This window comes from Heptranchias perlo, chromosome 6 (assembly GCF_035084215.1).
Source record: "Heptranchias perlo isolate sHepPer1 chromosome 6, sHepPer1.hap1, whole genome shotgun sequence".
NCBI classification, from domain to species: Eukaryota; Metazoa; Chordata; class Chondrichthyes; order Hexanchiformes; family Hexanchidae; genus Heptranchias; species Heptranchias perlo.
The window spans coordinates 60,351,833-60,365,785 of NC_090330.1; the positions used below are offsets into that span (position 1 = coordinate 60,351,833).

At 40.9% G+C, this 13,953-nt stretch overlaps 1 protein-coding gene across 2 annotated transcripts in view; it reads left to right on the forward strand.

Annotated features, from left to right (window-relative positions):
* The first annotated feature begins 260 nt into the window (after positions 1–260).
* The window catches only part of arhgap42a (Rho GTPase activating protein 42a), a 315,211-nt gene continuing 301,518 nt past the window's right edge, over positions 261–13,953 (forward strand). For both annotated transcript variants that reach the window (XM_067986387.1, XM_067986388.1), the window contains exon 1: positions 261–816. In XM_067986387.1, coding sequence (XP_067842488.1) covers positions 663–816 — 154 coding nt within the window. In that variant the 5' untranslated portion in view covers positions 261–662. The remainder of the gene's footprint in view (positions 817–13,953) is intronic.

Below are 13,953 nucleotides of genomic sequence, written 5' to 3' on the forward strand. Positions count from 1 at the left end.
GGTGATACGACTAAACTACATTCAAAAACCAAAGTCTGAACATAGAGCCAGCCTAATTACGACAGTCCGTTTAAGAATATGAACCAAGGCAGATGAACGCCACCTGCAAGCGGAAATTTGTAGTTCTTTAAAAATGATTAAGTATCCAATATACAAAATAAGAAGTGTAAAATATTAATCCCTTGGGGGAGTCAAATTAATTCGAAACGTAATGACTTATGTAAGAGTGTAACGTGGTGGGTAAGTTTGGTAAATTAGGCTAGGCGGAAGTGTACGGTTGAGGGGCGGCACCAGGAGCGGTGCGGACACCAGGGGTAAACCTTAGCACTGAAAGAGGCAGACCAGAAATATGAGGGGTTTCATGCAGTCGTCTCTTTGCTTCTACGCCACTTTAAATAAAAACTCGGGCCCCTAAAATAGTGGTTGCAGAACCGTGAAGACCCGCTTTAAGTCCTGGCCGCAAGAGCAGAAACAAAAGAGAGATTGGAGGTTTGGGACTGACTGTGTGCATAAGGTGCGGGGAGTTGTGCGCTTCTCACGGTGAATCCCTGCAGTTGGAACGTTGCCCGGGGTCGGGGTCGGGCTCGAGCTGCGGGGGAGCGGGCGCGCGAGGCTGAGTGACCGGAGCCGGGTTCGGTCTCGAGGAGCGAACGCAAGCTGCGATGGGGCTCCCGACTCTTGAGTTCACCGATTGCTCCCTGGATAGCCCAGACTTCAGGGATCGGCTCAAAGCACATGAGATCGAGCTCGAGCGCACCAACAAGTTCATCAAGGAGCTCATTAAAGACGGCATCATGCTGATTAACGCGTTGAAAAGTAAGTGGATTTTAAAAAAAAATAAACTTTCGACTTTGAGATTCTGGGGAAAGTTTGAATGAGCGGAAATGAGCGCCCCCGGTGGTTATGGCCAACACATCGGTAGAAATGGACTTTTTGTTGAAGCCTTGAGGGTTGAAGCAGTGTTTTCTAGGAATAAAATAACAAACTTGGATGGTATATATATATATTAAAATTACCAAGGTATATGACAAAATTTGCTTTTATATGAATAATTGGACAGGGCAACTACCCGAATTGATAATACATAGGAGGGAGATAATTGATAAACTAGACAAACTTAGAAGAGGATAAAACCTCGGACCGGATGGATTTCATCCACGCATACTCAAAGAAGCTAAGGAAGAGATAGCAGAGGCATTATTTTATTTTATCTAAAAAATTAATAGAAAAGGGAATAGTGCTGGAGGACTGGCGTTCAGCTAATGTTGCACCTATATTCAAAAAGGGAGATAGAATAAGTCCCGGGAACTATAGACCACTTAGCTTAACATTGTGATAGGAAAGATATTGGAATCTTTACTCAAAGATGTAACAGAAAAACATCTAGAAACTGAAAATATAATAGAGTAGTCAGCACAGATTTCGAAAGGGAAGATCATGCTTGCCCAACCTTATTGTTCTTTGAAGTAGTAACAAAGATCAGATGGAGTGGATGTAATGTATATGGACTTTCAAAAGGATTTCGATAGGGTACTGGACAGTAGACTCATGATTAAGATCAGAGCACGTGGAGTAATAGGACAATTAGCAGAATGGATAGCAAAGTGGCTAAAAAACATAAAATAGTAGTTAAAGGTAGTTATTCAGACTGGTGGGAGGTGGAAGTGGTCTTCCACAGGGATCGGTTCTGGGAACACAGTTGTGCACTATTTACATAAATGATTTGGATTCTGGAATCCAAAGTACAATATCAAAATTTGAAGATGACACCCAAGTTGTGGGGGGGGGGGGAGGGGAGATATAAGTTAATACTGAGGAAGACTGTGGCAAAATACAAGAGGACATTAACAAACTTGCAGAATGGGGGTGTAAATGGCAAATTAATTTCAATGTAGATAAATGCATTTTGGTAGAAGGAATAAGGAGGCCACCTACTCCTTGGAAAATAAGAGTCTAAATGGGGTACAGATTCACAAATCATTAACAGTAGCAACACAGGTTAACAAAGCCATAAAAAGTGCAAACAAAGGACTGCGGTTCATTTCTAGAGGAATAGCATTGCAAAGCAGAGAAGTTACGTTAAACTTATGTAGAACCTTGGTTAGACCACACTTGGAGTACTGTGCACAATCTGGTCACATATTATAAAAAGAATATAGAATCCCTGGAGCAAGTGCAAATAAGATTTACAAGGATGATACAAGAACTGAGATTATAACTATCAGGAAAGACCGAACAGTCTGGGGCTCTTTTCTCTGGAAAAGAGAATACTGAGAGGTGATCTGAGAGATCTTTAAAATTATGAAGGGGTTCGATAGGGTAGAAGTAGAGATAATGTTTCCACTTGTGGGGGAGTCCAAAACTAGGGATCATATATATTGGATTTATTAGTGACTATCTTATAAGGAATTCAGGAGAAACTTCTTTATTCAGAGTGGTGAGAATGTGGAACTTGCTACTGCATGGAGAGGTTGAGGCGATTAGCGTAGATGCATATAAGGGAAAGCTAAATAAGTACACGAGGGAGAAAGGAATAGAAGGATATGTTGATAGGGTGAGATGAAGTAGGGTGGGAGAAGGCTTGTGTGGAGTATAAACACCGACACAGACCTGTTGGGTGGAATGGCCTGTTTCTGTGCTGTAGAATTCTATGTAATAACTGCATCACCTTAAAGTTCTAAGGGAACACTTCTCTCCCTCTGTTAAAATATATACAATTATGAAAGAAGAAACATGCGTTTAAATAGTGCCTTTCATGACTTCAGGATATGCAAATTGCTTGATAGCCAATAAAGTACTTTTGAAGTGTAGTCACTGTTGCAATGTAGGGAAACGGTAGCCAATTTGCACACATGGTCCCACAAACAGCAATGAAATAAATGGCCAGATCATCTATTTTAGGTGTTGGTTGAGGGACAAATATTGTCCAGGACACTGGAAACTCCCTTGCTGTTCTTCGAAATAGTGTCATTTGCGTCCATTTGAAAGGGCAGATTGGGTCTCGGTTTACCGTCTCATTTGAAAGACTGCACCAACAGCAGTGCAGCACTCCCTCAGTTTTGCACTAAAGTGTCAGCCTGGATTAAATGTTCACATCTCTGGAGTGGGGCTTGAACCTGTGAAATTCTGACTCAGAAGCCAGGGGTGATACCTATGCATGTTGTATATCTCATTACAAACTCTTGAAGGATCATAAATGAATAACAATTTTTTAAAAATGTGTTGCATTTACTGCACAGTGACTACACTCAGATTTTGATGTGATGTAAGAGATGGTACTACTACCTTTAGAAGTGCCCAGACCTCCTCGAAGAAATGACTCACTCTGGTGCCTCTGCAGGGTGTAGTACGAGAGCAGTGATGCAAATGGCTCGAGTTTGTCCCAGCCAGCATTATTCTATCCAGTCGTGTGATTTTCCAGCCATTGGAATTGATTGGTATGGATCTCCTTGACCACAAGGAAAAGACAAATGCAGAATTCAAGTTACAAATTGCAATTTTCAAACTGTGTAAGCTTTTGGATGTGCAGTTGTTTGTGGTTGGTGCTGTGGAATTTGTTCTGTATTGTAAATTGTGTGGATTCCACTCTGACTTGAAGCAGATCTCTAAAATGAAGTGTTAGTTATAGCCCTGTGAAGTTATTGGACAATTTTCTTAGTTTATTAACCATAAGTGTTATGTAAAACATCACATCTGCTTGCATGACAAATTACAACTGTCCACTCTAGACCCAGTGATTTGGTGGTACTTTCACAAACTGGCGCTGATCACCCTTCCCCTTTATGCATAATTTTACAAATTTGTTTGGAACGACTGTCAAACTTAATGACATGCAAGTTGTGGTACAATTGGTACTACAACAAACAACAACTACTTATGTTTTTATAACACTCTTCATGTACGGAGTAACATCTTAGAGCTCTTTAAGTATCGGAGAATAAAAGTAGACATTGAGACAGGTGGAATGGAAAGATTTTGAGGGATGGGTGAAAACATGGTTGAAGAAGAGTGCTTTTAGGAAGGTCTTGAAAGCAGGGAGGGAGATATAATGCTGGATTTCCAGAGTGTAGATTGAAAATCACGATTGAATCTGCTTCCATCACCCTTTCAGGCAGCGCATTCCAGATCATAACTACTCGCTGCGTAAAAAAGTTGTTCCTCATGTCGCCTTTGGTTCTTTTGCCAATCACCTTAAATCTCTGTCCTCTGGTTCTTGACCCTTCTGCCAATGGGAACAGTTTCTCTTTATTTACTTTATCAAAATCCTTCATGATTTTGAACACCTCTGTCAAATCTCCTCTTAATCTTCTTTGTTCTAAGGAGAACACCCCCAGCTTCTCCATTCTCTCCACATAACTGAAGTCCTTCATCCTTGGCACCATTCTGGTAAATCTCTTCTGCACCCTCTCTAAGGCCTTGACATCCTTCCTAAAGTGTGGTACCCAGAATTGGACACAATACTCAAGCTGAGGCCTAACCAGTGTTTTATAAAGGTTTAGCATGACTTCCTTGATTTTGTACACTTTGTCTCTATTAATAAAGCCCAGGATCCCATATGTTTTTAACAGCCTTCTCAACTTGTCCTGCCACCTTCAAAGATTTATGTACATACATACCCAGGTCTCTCTGTTTCTTGCAGCCACTTTAGAATTGTACCATTTAGTTTATATTGCCTCTTCTCATTCTTCCTGTCAAAATGTATCACTTCGCACTTCTGTTAAATTTCATCTGCCATGTGTCCGCCCATTCCACCAGCCTGTCTATGTCCTGTTGAAGTCTATTATTATCCTCCTCACTGTTCCCTACACTGCAAAGTTTTGTGTCATCTGCAAATTTTGAAATTGTGCCCTGTACACCCAAGTCCAAGTCATTAACCTATATCAAAAAAAGCAGTGGTCCTAGTACCGACCCCTAGGGAACACCACTGCAATACCTTCCTCCAGTCCGAAAAACAGTTGTTCACCACTACTCTCTGGTTCCTGTCACTTAGCCAATTTCGTTTCCATGCTGCCACTGCCCCTTTTAGTCCATGGGCTTCAATTTTGCTCACAAGCCCATTATGTGGCACTTCATCAAATGCCTTTTGAAAGTCCATGTACACAACATTAAACGCATCGCCCTCATCAACCCTCTGTTACCTTGTCAAAATTCTCAATCAAGTTAACTAAACATGATTTACCTTTAACAAATCAGTGATGGCTTTCCTTTATTAATCCACACTTGTCCAAGTGACTGTTAATTCTGTTCCGGATTATCGTTTCTAAAAGCTTCTCCAACACAGAGGTTAAACTGACTGGCCTGTAGTTGCCGAGTTTATCCTTACATCCTTGTTCAAAAAAGGATGTAACATTTGCAATTCTCCAGTCCTCTGCCACCACCCCCATATCTAAGGAAGATTGGAAGATTATGGCGAGCACGTCTGCAATTTCCATCCTTAATTCCTCAGTAACCTAGGATGCCTCCCATCAGGATCGCGTGACTTATTCAGTTTAAGTGCAGCCAGTCTTTCTAGTACCTCCTCTATCAATTTTTAGCCTATCCAATATCTCAACTACCTTTTTTTTTCTGTGACTTTGGTAGCGTCTTCTTCCTTAGTAAAGACAGATGCAAAGTACTCATTTAGTACCTCAGCTATGCCCTCTGACTCCATGTGTAGATCTCCTTTTTGGTCCATAATTGGCACCACCCCTCCTCTTTACACCTGTCTAAAAGTCTACAGAAGACTTTTAGATTCCGTTTTATGTTAGCCGCCATTCTATTCTCATACTCTCTCTTTGCCCCTCTTATTTCCTTTTTCACTTCTCTGTACTTTCTATATTCAGCCTGGTTCTCACTTGTATTATCAACCTGATGTCTTACTCTCTCTCTTTCGTCATCCAGGGAGCTCTGGCTTTGGTTTCCCTACTTTTTCCCCCTCATGGGAATATACTTAGACTGTACCTGAACCATCTCCTCCATAAAGGCCACCCATTGTTCGATTACAGTTTTGCCTGCCAATCTTTGATTCCAATTTACCCGGGCCAGCTACGTTCTCAACCCACTGAAATTGGCCCGCCTCCAATTAAGTATTTTTACTCTAGATTGCTCCTTGTCCTTTTTGCATAACTTATCTAAATCTTATGATAGTATGATCACTGTTCCCTGAATGTTCCCCCACTAGCACTTGCTCCACTTGACCCACTTCATTCCCCAGAACTAGATCCAGCAATGCCTCATTCCTCGTTGGGCAGGAAACATACTGATCAAGAATGTTCTCCTGAACACACGTCAGAAATTCCTCTCCCTCTTTGCCCTTTCCTAATATAGACTGGGATAGTATAGTTGAAGTCCCCAATTATCACTACTCCATGGTTCTTGCACCTCCTCTAATTTTCCTGCAAATTTGCTCCTCTATATCCTTCCCACTAGTTGGTGGTCTATAGAATAGACCCAGTAGTGTAATGGTGCCTCTATTGTTTCTTAACTCTAACCAAGTAGACTAAATGAGTGGCTTCCGATAGTGGAGTGGGGAGACCAGCAAGGAGTAAGCCAGTGTTGGAGGAGCACAGGAACAACTTGGATTCCTGGAAAAGATTGTTGAGGTAAGATGGGCAGAGGCCATGGAATGATTTGTATGCAAAGTAAGGATATTGAAATCAATTTGCTGGGACATGAGTTGATAGAGCTTAGCAAGGACAGTGATGGTAGGAGTGCGGAACTGACTGCAGTGGAGGATGTGAGCCGTGGCATTGAGTAAGTTGTAGTTTGTGGATGGCAACAAGGAGCGTTTGAGAAATTGAGCCTTGAGGTAACCAATATGTATGTTAGGGTTTTAGCAGCAGTGGGGGAGAGGTAGGGACAGAGGTGATCAATGTTTTGATGGTGAAAGAATGTGGAGTTGGTAAAGAAAGCTTGAGTAAAATGCTTGCAATGGGAAGATGAAGCAGCTATTATTCTGAAAGATCAAATAAGTTGTAGGGTCTTATTTGCCCAAACATTTGTGACCTCCGGACCCATCCTGGGAAGGTTGGTGGAGCTGGTGGGAGCCGAAGAGGACAGCTTTGGTTTTTCCATCATTTTAGGCTAATGAAACTTCAGCTCATTCAGGTCTTAATGTGCATCCTCTATTAGTATGTATTTTTGTACGTAGTGAAAGAATGTCATCACTAATGGACAGTATTATCTAATTTAAAACTATAAGTTACATCTTAAGGATTTTAAAACAAGTAGTACCAGGATGTTAAAAGTAGAAAAGTTGATTGCAAACTAGTGATGCAGTGGGTTAGCATACATACTATCCTTTCAACTCTGCAATCTGAGTTTAAATCTAACTTGGACTAATGCACTTTAAAGGGCCCTATGCATTTGGACAGTCCTGGCCCAATTCCTAATGGGTATGTATCTAAACAGGCATGTAGAAACTGTGACACATGGGACAGACGGGGGCCCCTAAACATGGCGATTAGTCCCTCGAATACCGGGCAACTCAGTCCTTTTTGCACTTTGATTTTTTTTTATTTGCTAGTTTGTTCCGTTAGAATCCTGTGGGTCTGGAAGTTTGGAAAGGATTGTTTTGGTAATTTTGTCTCACAGATAAATTGTGAATCAGAAATTGTGGATCTGTCAGTCAGCAACTTGAGATATATGCAAATTATTGGGAACATTGATGTAAATTTTGTGTTTCCTGAGGTTCCATGATGCACACTGATGTGCACAGAAACAAAAAGCTTGGACACCCCTGGTCTGTAGGATGTAACTGTCCCTAATTTAGCACTAAATTGGCAGGTTGGATGGTATGGGAAATGGGAATATCAGACTGGGGTGCTTTGTGGCTGGGATGGAAACACACTGTTGAGAACTTGGAGCAGCACAGAGGGAGCTGGTTGTGCTATGTCTGACATTAGATGCCTGAAGTGGAAAAGGTTTTCATTCCTCATAACTAACATCCTTTAGTTGTGAGCACAAAACATCACAGAAGTTTTAAAATTTAATTTCACTGGCTCATTACTTAAATGATCTAAAAACACAATTGATATTATAGTAATTACAGTTTTATTTTGAACATCATTTTAACACTGCAATCTTTACTGTGGCAACTGCTACACTTGTAACATTTAAACAAAATAGTGGCATTACCTAACAATGTTAAATGAGGACCGAGAAGTGTCCAAGGTGCCAACAAAGTGCTCGCAGGCTGCATAGTTTGAATTGGTGTGAGAAAAAAACTCTCCAAATGTCGTAATCGTGGGTATACTATCTTTAAATTCTATTACTAAAATTTTAGTAGAACTAGCAAGTGTTCCTTCAAGCAAATTGGTAAAAATGTGTTTTGGTAAAGACTAAGTTTGTCTTTTGATTAGATAATTTGATTTTATAATTGCAAGTTTTTAAAAAACTCATTGGAAGGAAAGCAATATATACAGAAGAAAAGGCTGCTTCATAGTTCTTGAAGAAATTTTATTCATAGTACTAAAGTATGGTACAGCACAGAAAGAGGCCATTTGGCCCATTGTGCCTGTGTCGGCTCTTTGAAAGAGCTGTCCAATTAGTCCCACTCCCCTGCTCTTTCCCCAGAGCCCTGTAAAGTTTTTCCCTTCAAGTATTTAACTGATTCCCTTTTGAAAGTTACTATTAAAGCTGTGTTTTCACCACCCTTTCAGGCAGTTCATTCCAGATCATAACAAGTTGGTGTAAAAAAAAGTTTCCTCATGTCGCCTCTGGTTCTTTTGCCAATCGCCTTAAATCTGTGTCCTCTGATTACTGACCCTTCTGCCACTGGAAACAGTTTTTCCTTATTCACTATCAAAACTGTTCATGATTATGAACACCTCTATCAGATCTTCTCTTAACCTTCTCTGCTCTAAGGACAACAACCCCAGCTTCTCCAGTCTCTCCACATAACTGAAGTCCCTCATCCTTCGTACCTTTCTAGTAAATCTCTTCTGCACCCTCTAATACCTCGACATCCTTCTTAAAGTGTGGTGCCCAGAATTGGACACAATACTTCAGCTGGGGCCCGTGAGTGTTTTATAAAGGTTTGGTATAACTTCCTTGCTTTTGTTCCCTACGCCTCTATTAATACACCAGGATCCCATATGCTTTTTTAACAGCCTTCTCAATTTGTCCTGCCATCAGGTATCTCTGTTCCTGCACTCCCTTTAAAATTATTCCATTTAGTTTATATTGCCTCTCCTCATTCTTCCTGTCAGAATGTATCACTTCGTACTTCTGTTTTAAATTTCATCTGCCATGTGTCTGCCCATTTCACCAGTCTGTATGTTCTCCTGAAGTCTGTTACAATCCTCCACATTGTTTACTACATTTGAGTTTAGTGTCATCTGCAAACTTTGAAATTATACCCAAGTCCAGATCATTACTATATATCAAAAAGAGCAGTGGTCCTAATACCGATCCCTGGGGAACACCACTGTTAACGTCCCTCCAGTCTGAAAAACAACCGTTCACCACTACTCTCTGCTTCCTGTCCCTTAGCCAATTTTGTATCCATGCTGCCACTGCCCCTTTAATCCCATGGGCTTTAATTTTGCTAACAAGTCTATTATGTGCTACTTTAGCAAATGCCTTTTGAAAGTCCATATACATAACATCAACCACACTACCCTCATCAACCCTCTCTGTTACTTCATCAAAGACCTCAATCAAGTTAGGCAAACACAATTTTCCTTTAACAAATCAGTGCTGAATTTAATTTTAGTTCATACTTTTCTAAGTGCTAATTAATTTTGTCCCGGATTATTCTCTAAGTTTCCCCACCACTGACGTTAGGCTGACTGGCCTGTAATTGCCGGGTTTATCCCTCTCCCCTTTTTTTGAATAGAGATGTAACATTTGCAATCCTCCAGTCTTCTGGCACCTCTCCCATATCTAAGGAGAATTGGAAGATTGTGGCCAGAGCCTCCACAATTTCCTCCCTTACTTCCCTCAGCAACCTAGGATGCATTCCATCTGGACCGGGTGACTTCTCTACTTTGATACTGCCAACCTTTTAATATACCTCCTCTTGATCTATTTTCATCCTTTCCAGTAATTGCTACTACCTCCTCCTTTATTGCTACATTGGCAGCATCCTCTTTGGTGAAGACCGATGTGAAGTATTCATTTATTACCTCAACCTCCACAAGAAGATCTCCTTTTTCCCCTAATCGGCCCCACCCTTCCACTACTTATGTTTGTCAAAGACTTTTGGATCCCCTTTTATGTTGGCTGCTAATCTATTCTCATACTCTCTCTTTGCCCCTCTTTCCTTTTTTAGATCTCCTCTGTACTTTCTGTATCCAGCTTGGTTCTCTACTATATTATGAATTTTACATTTGTCATAAGCCTCCTTTTTCTGATTCATTTTAATCTCTATCTTTATCTTTAGTCATCCAGGGAGCTCTAGCTTTGGATGTCCTTCCTTTCCCCTTTGTGGGAATGTGTCTACTCTGTACCTGAACCATCTCCTTCTTGAAGGCCTCCCATTGTTCAATTACTGTTTTACCTAACAATTTCTGATACCAATCCCCCTGGGCAAGATCCCTTTTCAACTCACTGAAATTAGCCCTCTTCCAGTTAAATATTTTTACACTTGATTGTTCCTTGTCTTTGTCTTTTTCCATAACTATTCTAAACCTGATGATATTATGATCACTGTTCCCCCAAATGCTCCCCCACCGAAGCATACTCTACTTCCTCCTCTTCATTCCCCAGAACTAGATCCAGCACTACTTCCTTCCCTGTTGGTCTGGAAACACACTGATCAAGAGCGTTCCGTTGTACACATTTCAGGAATACCTCCCCCTCTTTTACCTTCACACTGTTACAACCCAGTCTATATTGGGATAATTGAAGTCCCCCATTATCACTACTCTATAGTTTTTGCATCTTCTTGTAATTTGCCTACAAATGTGCTCCTCTATCTCCTTCCCACTATTTGGTGGCCTATAGTATACACCCAGTAGGGTAATAGCTCCTCTATTATTGCTTAATTCTAACCAAATAGATTCTGTCTTTGACCCCTCAATTACATCATCCCTTTCCAGTGCCATAATAGTTTCTTTGATCAATACTGCCACCCCCTCCTTTCTTTCCTACCCTATCTTTCCTGAATACCTTGTAGCCAGGAATATTAATTTCCGATCCTCCCCTTCTATGAGCCAGGTCTCTGTTATTGCCGTTATATCATTGACCAATGTGGCGACTTGTGCCTGCAGCTCAACCAACCTTATTTACCACGCCACGTGCATTTACGCACATGCACTCAACTCATCTTGGACTGCCTCGCATTTGCCCCGTCTGAACCCTCCTACTTCTGAGCTATTCTTTACTCTAGAGCTATTTGTCTTTCCCAGTCCTCGGTGCACCTTGTTTCTTCTCTCTAATGTTTCATTCTGATGCCCATCCTCCTGCCAAATTAGTTTAAACCCTCCCCCACAGCACTAATTAACCTCCCCGCGAGGATAATGGTCCCAGCTCTATCGAGGTGCAACCCGTCCCTCCTGCATCATTGCTCCAGGCACGCATTAACCTGTCTTATCCTACTATTCCTATACTAGCACGTGGCACCAGGAGTAATCCAGAGATTGCTACCTTTTGAGGTCCTGCTTTTTAACTCCCTCCCTAGCTCCTGAAATTCTGACTGCAGGACCGTAACCCTTTTCCTTCCTGTCATTGAATGCTTTTTGGTTTCCAAACCAAAGACAGGACTGAATTGTGTTTCACAATAGTTTTTTTTTGTTTACCAAAATACTTGTGCATCATAGGAAGTGTATTTTGATTGAGATTTCTCCAGTTGAGCAACGCCTGTTGCTGTGGGTTGATTTCATGAGGTAAATATCTTAAGGACGCATGAGTCATTGGTGAATCAGAATTCACTGCAGTTTTTAGGTGCCTTAAACTGGTTTGACTGACACTGTATCATGTCGTGTCCTATTCTGAAATTCCAAAATGACAAACCATTTCCTGTTCAGATTAGTAGCCTGTAATATAACCTCGTTAATTCAGTACATACAAATGTTGTATCTAGGGCACATTTTGTTCATTATATGACACTTCTTATATCATTGGTGCAAATTTTGTAATCATGGAACAGCAACCAATCACAGACAAGATGGGGAATATACCAATCAAATGCAAGAAAATTGGATAGATAAAAGGAACTATTGGAGACATAGGGGAAAAAAATGACTAAAGCATGAGCAGGCAGCAAAATCTACCAGTAAAAGAAAGAACAAAGGGAAAGAATCAAATTGATCCAAAAATTTTATGAAGTTGATTTGAGCCACCATCTGGAATATTCTCCAAGTTGAGAAATTATTGGTAAAAGTAATGTTTACAATATTAAAAAAAATAATTTCTGAAAAATAAATACTAATCTTGCTCACAAAATTGGTTTTGTAAGTCCCTGGAAAATGATTTCTCAAAGTGATCATACTTCTTCGTTAAGAACCTGAGGTTTAATTTGGAATACTTCGCTGGAGCTTGAATTGTTGGGTTGGTCTTTGCAGACTTTTTGTTCTGCAAATACCGAGGCATAGAATATAAGAGCAAGGAGGTTATGATGGAGCTGTATAAAACACTGGTTAGGCCACAGCTGGAGTACTGTGTGCAGTTCTGGTCGCCACACTACAGGAAGGATGTGATCGCTTTGGAGAGGGTGCAGAGGAGATTCACCAGGATGTTACCAGGGCTGGAGCGCTTCAGCTATGAAGAGAGACTGGGAAGATTGGGTTTGTTTTCCTTGGAGCAGAGGAGGCTGAGGGGGGACATGATTGAGGTGTACAAAATTATGAGGGGCACAAATAGGATGGATACTAAGGAGCTTTTTCCCTTCGTTGAGGGTTCTATAACAAGGGGACATAGATTCAAGGTAAAAGGCGGGAGGTTTAGAGGGGATTTGAGAAAGAACTTTTTCACCCAGAGGGTGGTTGGAGTCTGGAACTCACTGCCTGAAAGGGTTGTGGAGGCAGGAACCCTCACAACATTCAAGAAGCATTTGGATGAGCACTTGAAATGCCATAGCATACAAGGCTACGGACGAAATGCTGGAATATGGGATTAGAGTAGACAGGGCTTGATGGCCGGCGCGGACACGATGGGCCGAAGGACCTCTATCCGTGCTGTATAACTCTATGACTCTATGACCTTGGTGGTTCTTGATTGGCTATAATTCATGTCAATCACAGCAAGCTTCTGAGGTCTTCATCTTGACTCTCGAAATCAGATGAAGGAGCCCTTTTAGAGTCTAATGAACACCATTGATGGCAAGACTAGGCATTCAGAACTTGAAGTGTAGTCACTGTTGTAATGTAGGGAAACGCAGCAGGCAATTTGTGCAGAGCAAGGTCCCCCAAACAGCAATTTTTAAGTGATGTTGTTTGAAGGATAAATATTGGCCAGGACACCGGGAGAACTCCCCTGCTCTTGTAGACGAGGCAATTAGTGTCATGATTTTCTTCACTCCACCATTGGCGGCCGTGCCAAAATACTTAATGTCATAAGTTTCTCAATGATTTTTAGGAACACATTCTCCTAATAAAACTGCACATATGATTAGATAAAATATTTACAATTACAGCTGAGGTATAATACAATAACAATTTAAAATTCTGTATGAAATCAATTTTTTTCATATTGCAATGAAGAAATTTACATACTTAGGCATACTCTAACTACATAGACAATAAAGGAGAGGATGACAAAAGGGAATATGAAGAGGTTAGGAAAGAAGGCAAAAAAACAATTAGGAAAGCAAAGAGGAACCAGGATTAAATTATCAAGGAATATAAAAAGAAATAGTAAAGTATTCTACAGACTCAAATAACAAAAGAAAAATCAGAATAGGGATAGGGCCACTAAGGGATGCACACGATAAACTCACAGGTAATGATAGTGAAATGGTAGAATTATTAAGTAGTTACTTTGCCTTCATATTTACCAGGGAGACTAACAAGCTGGGCAGGATATTAGAAGAAG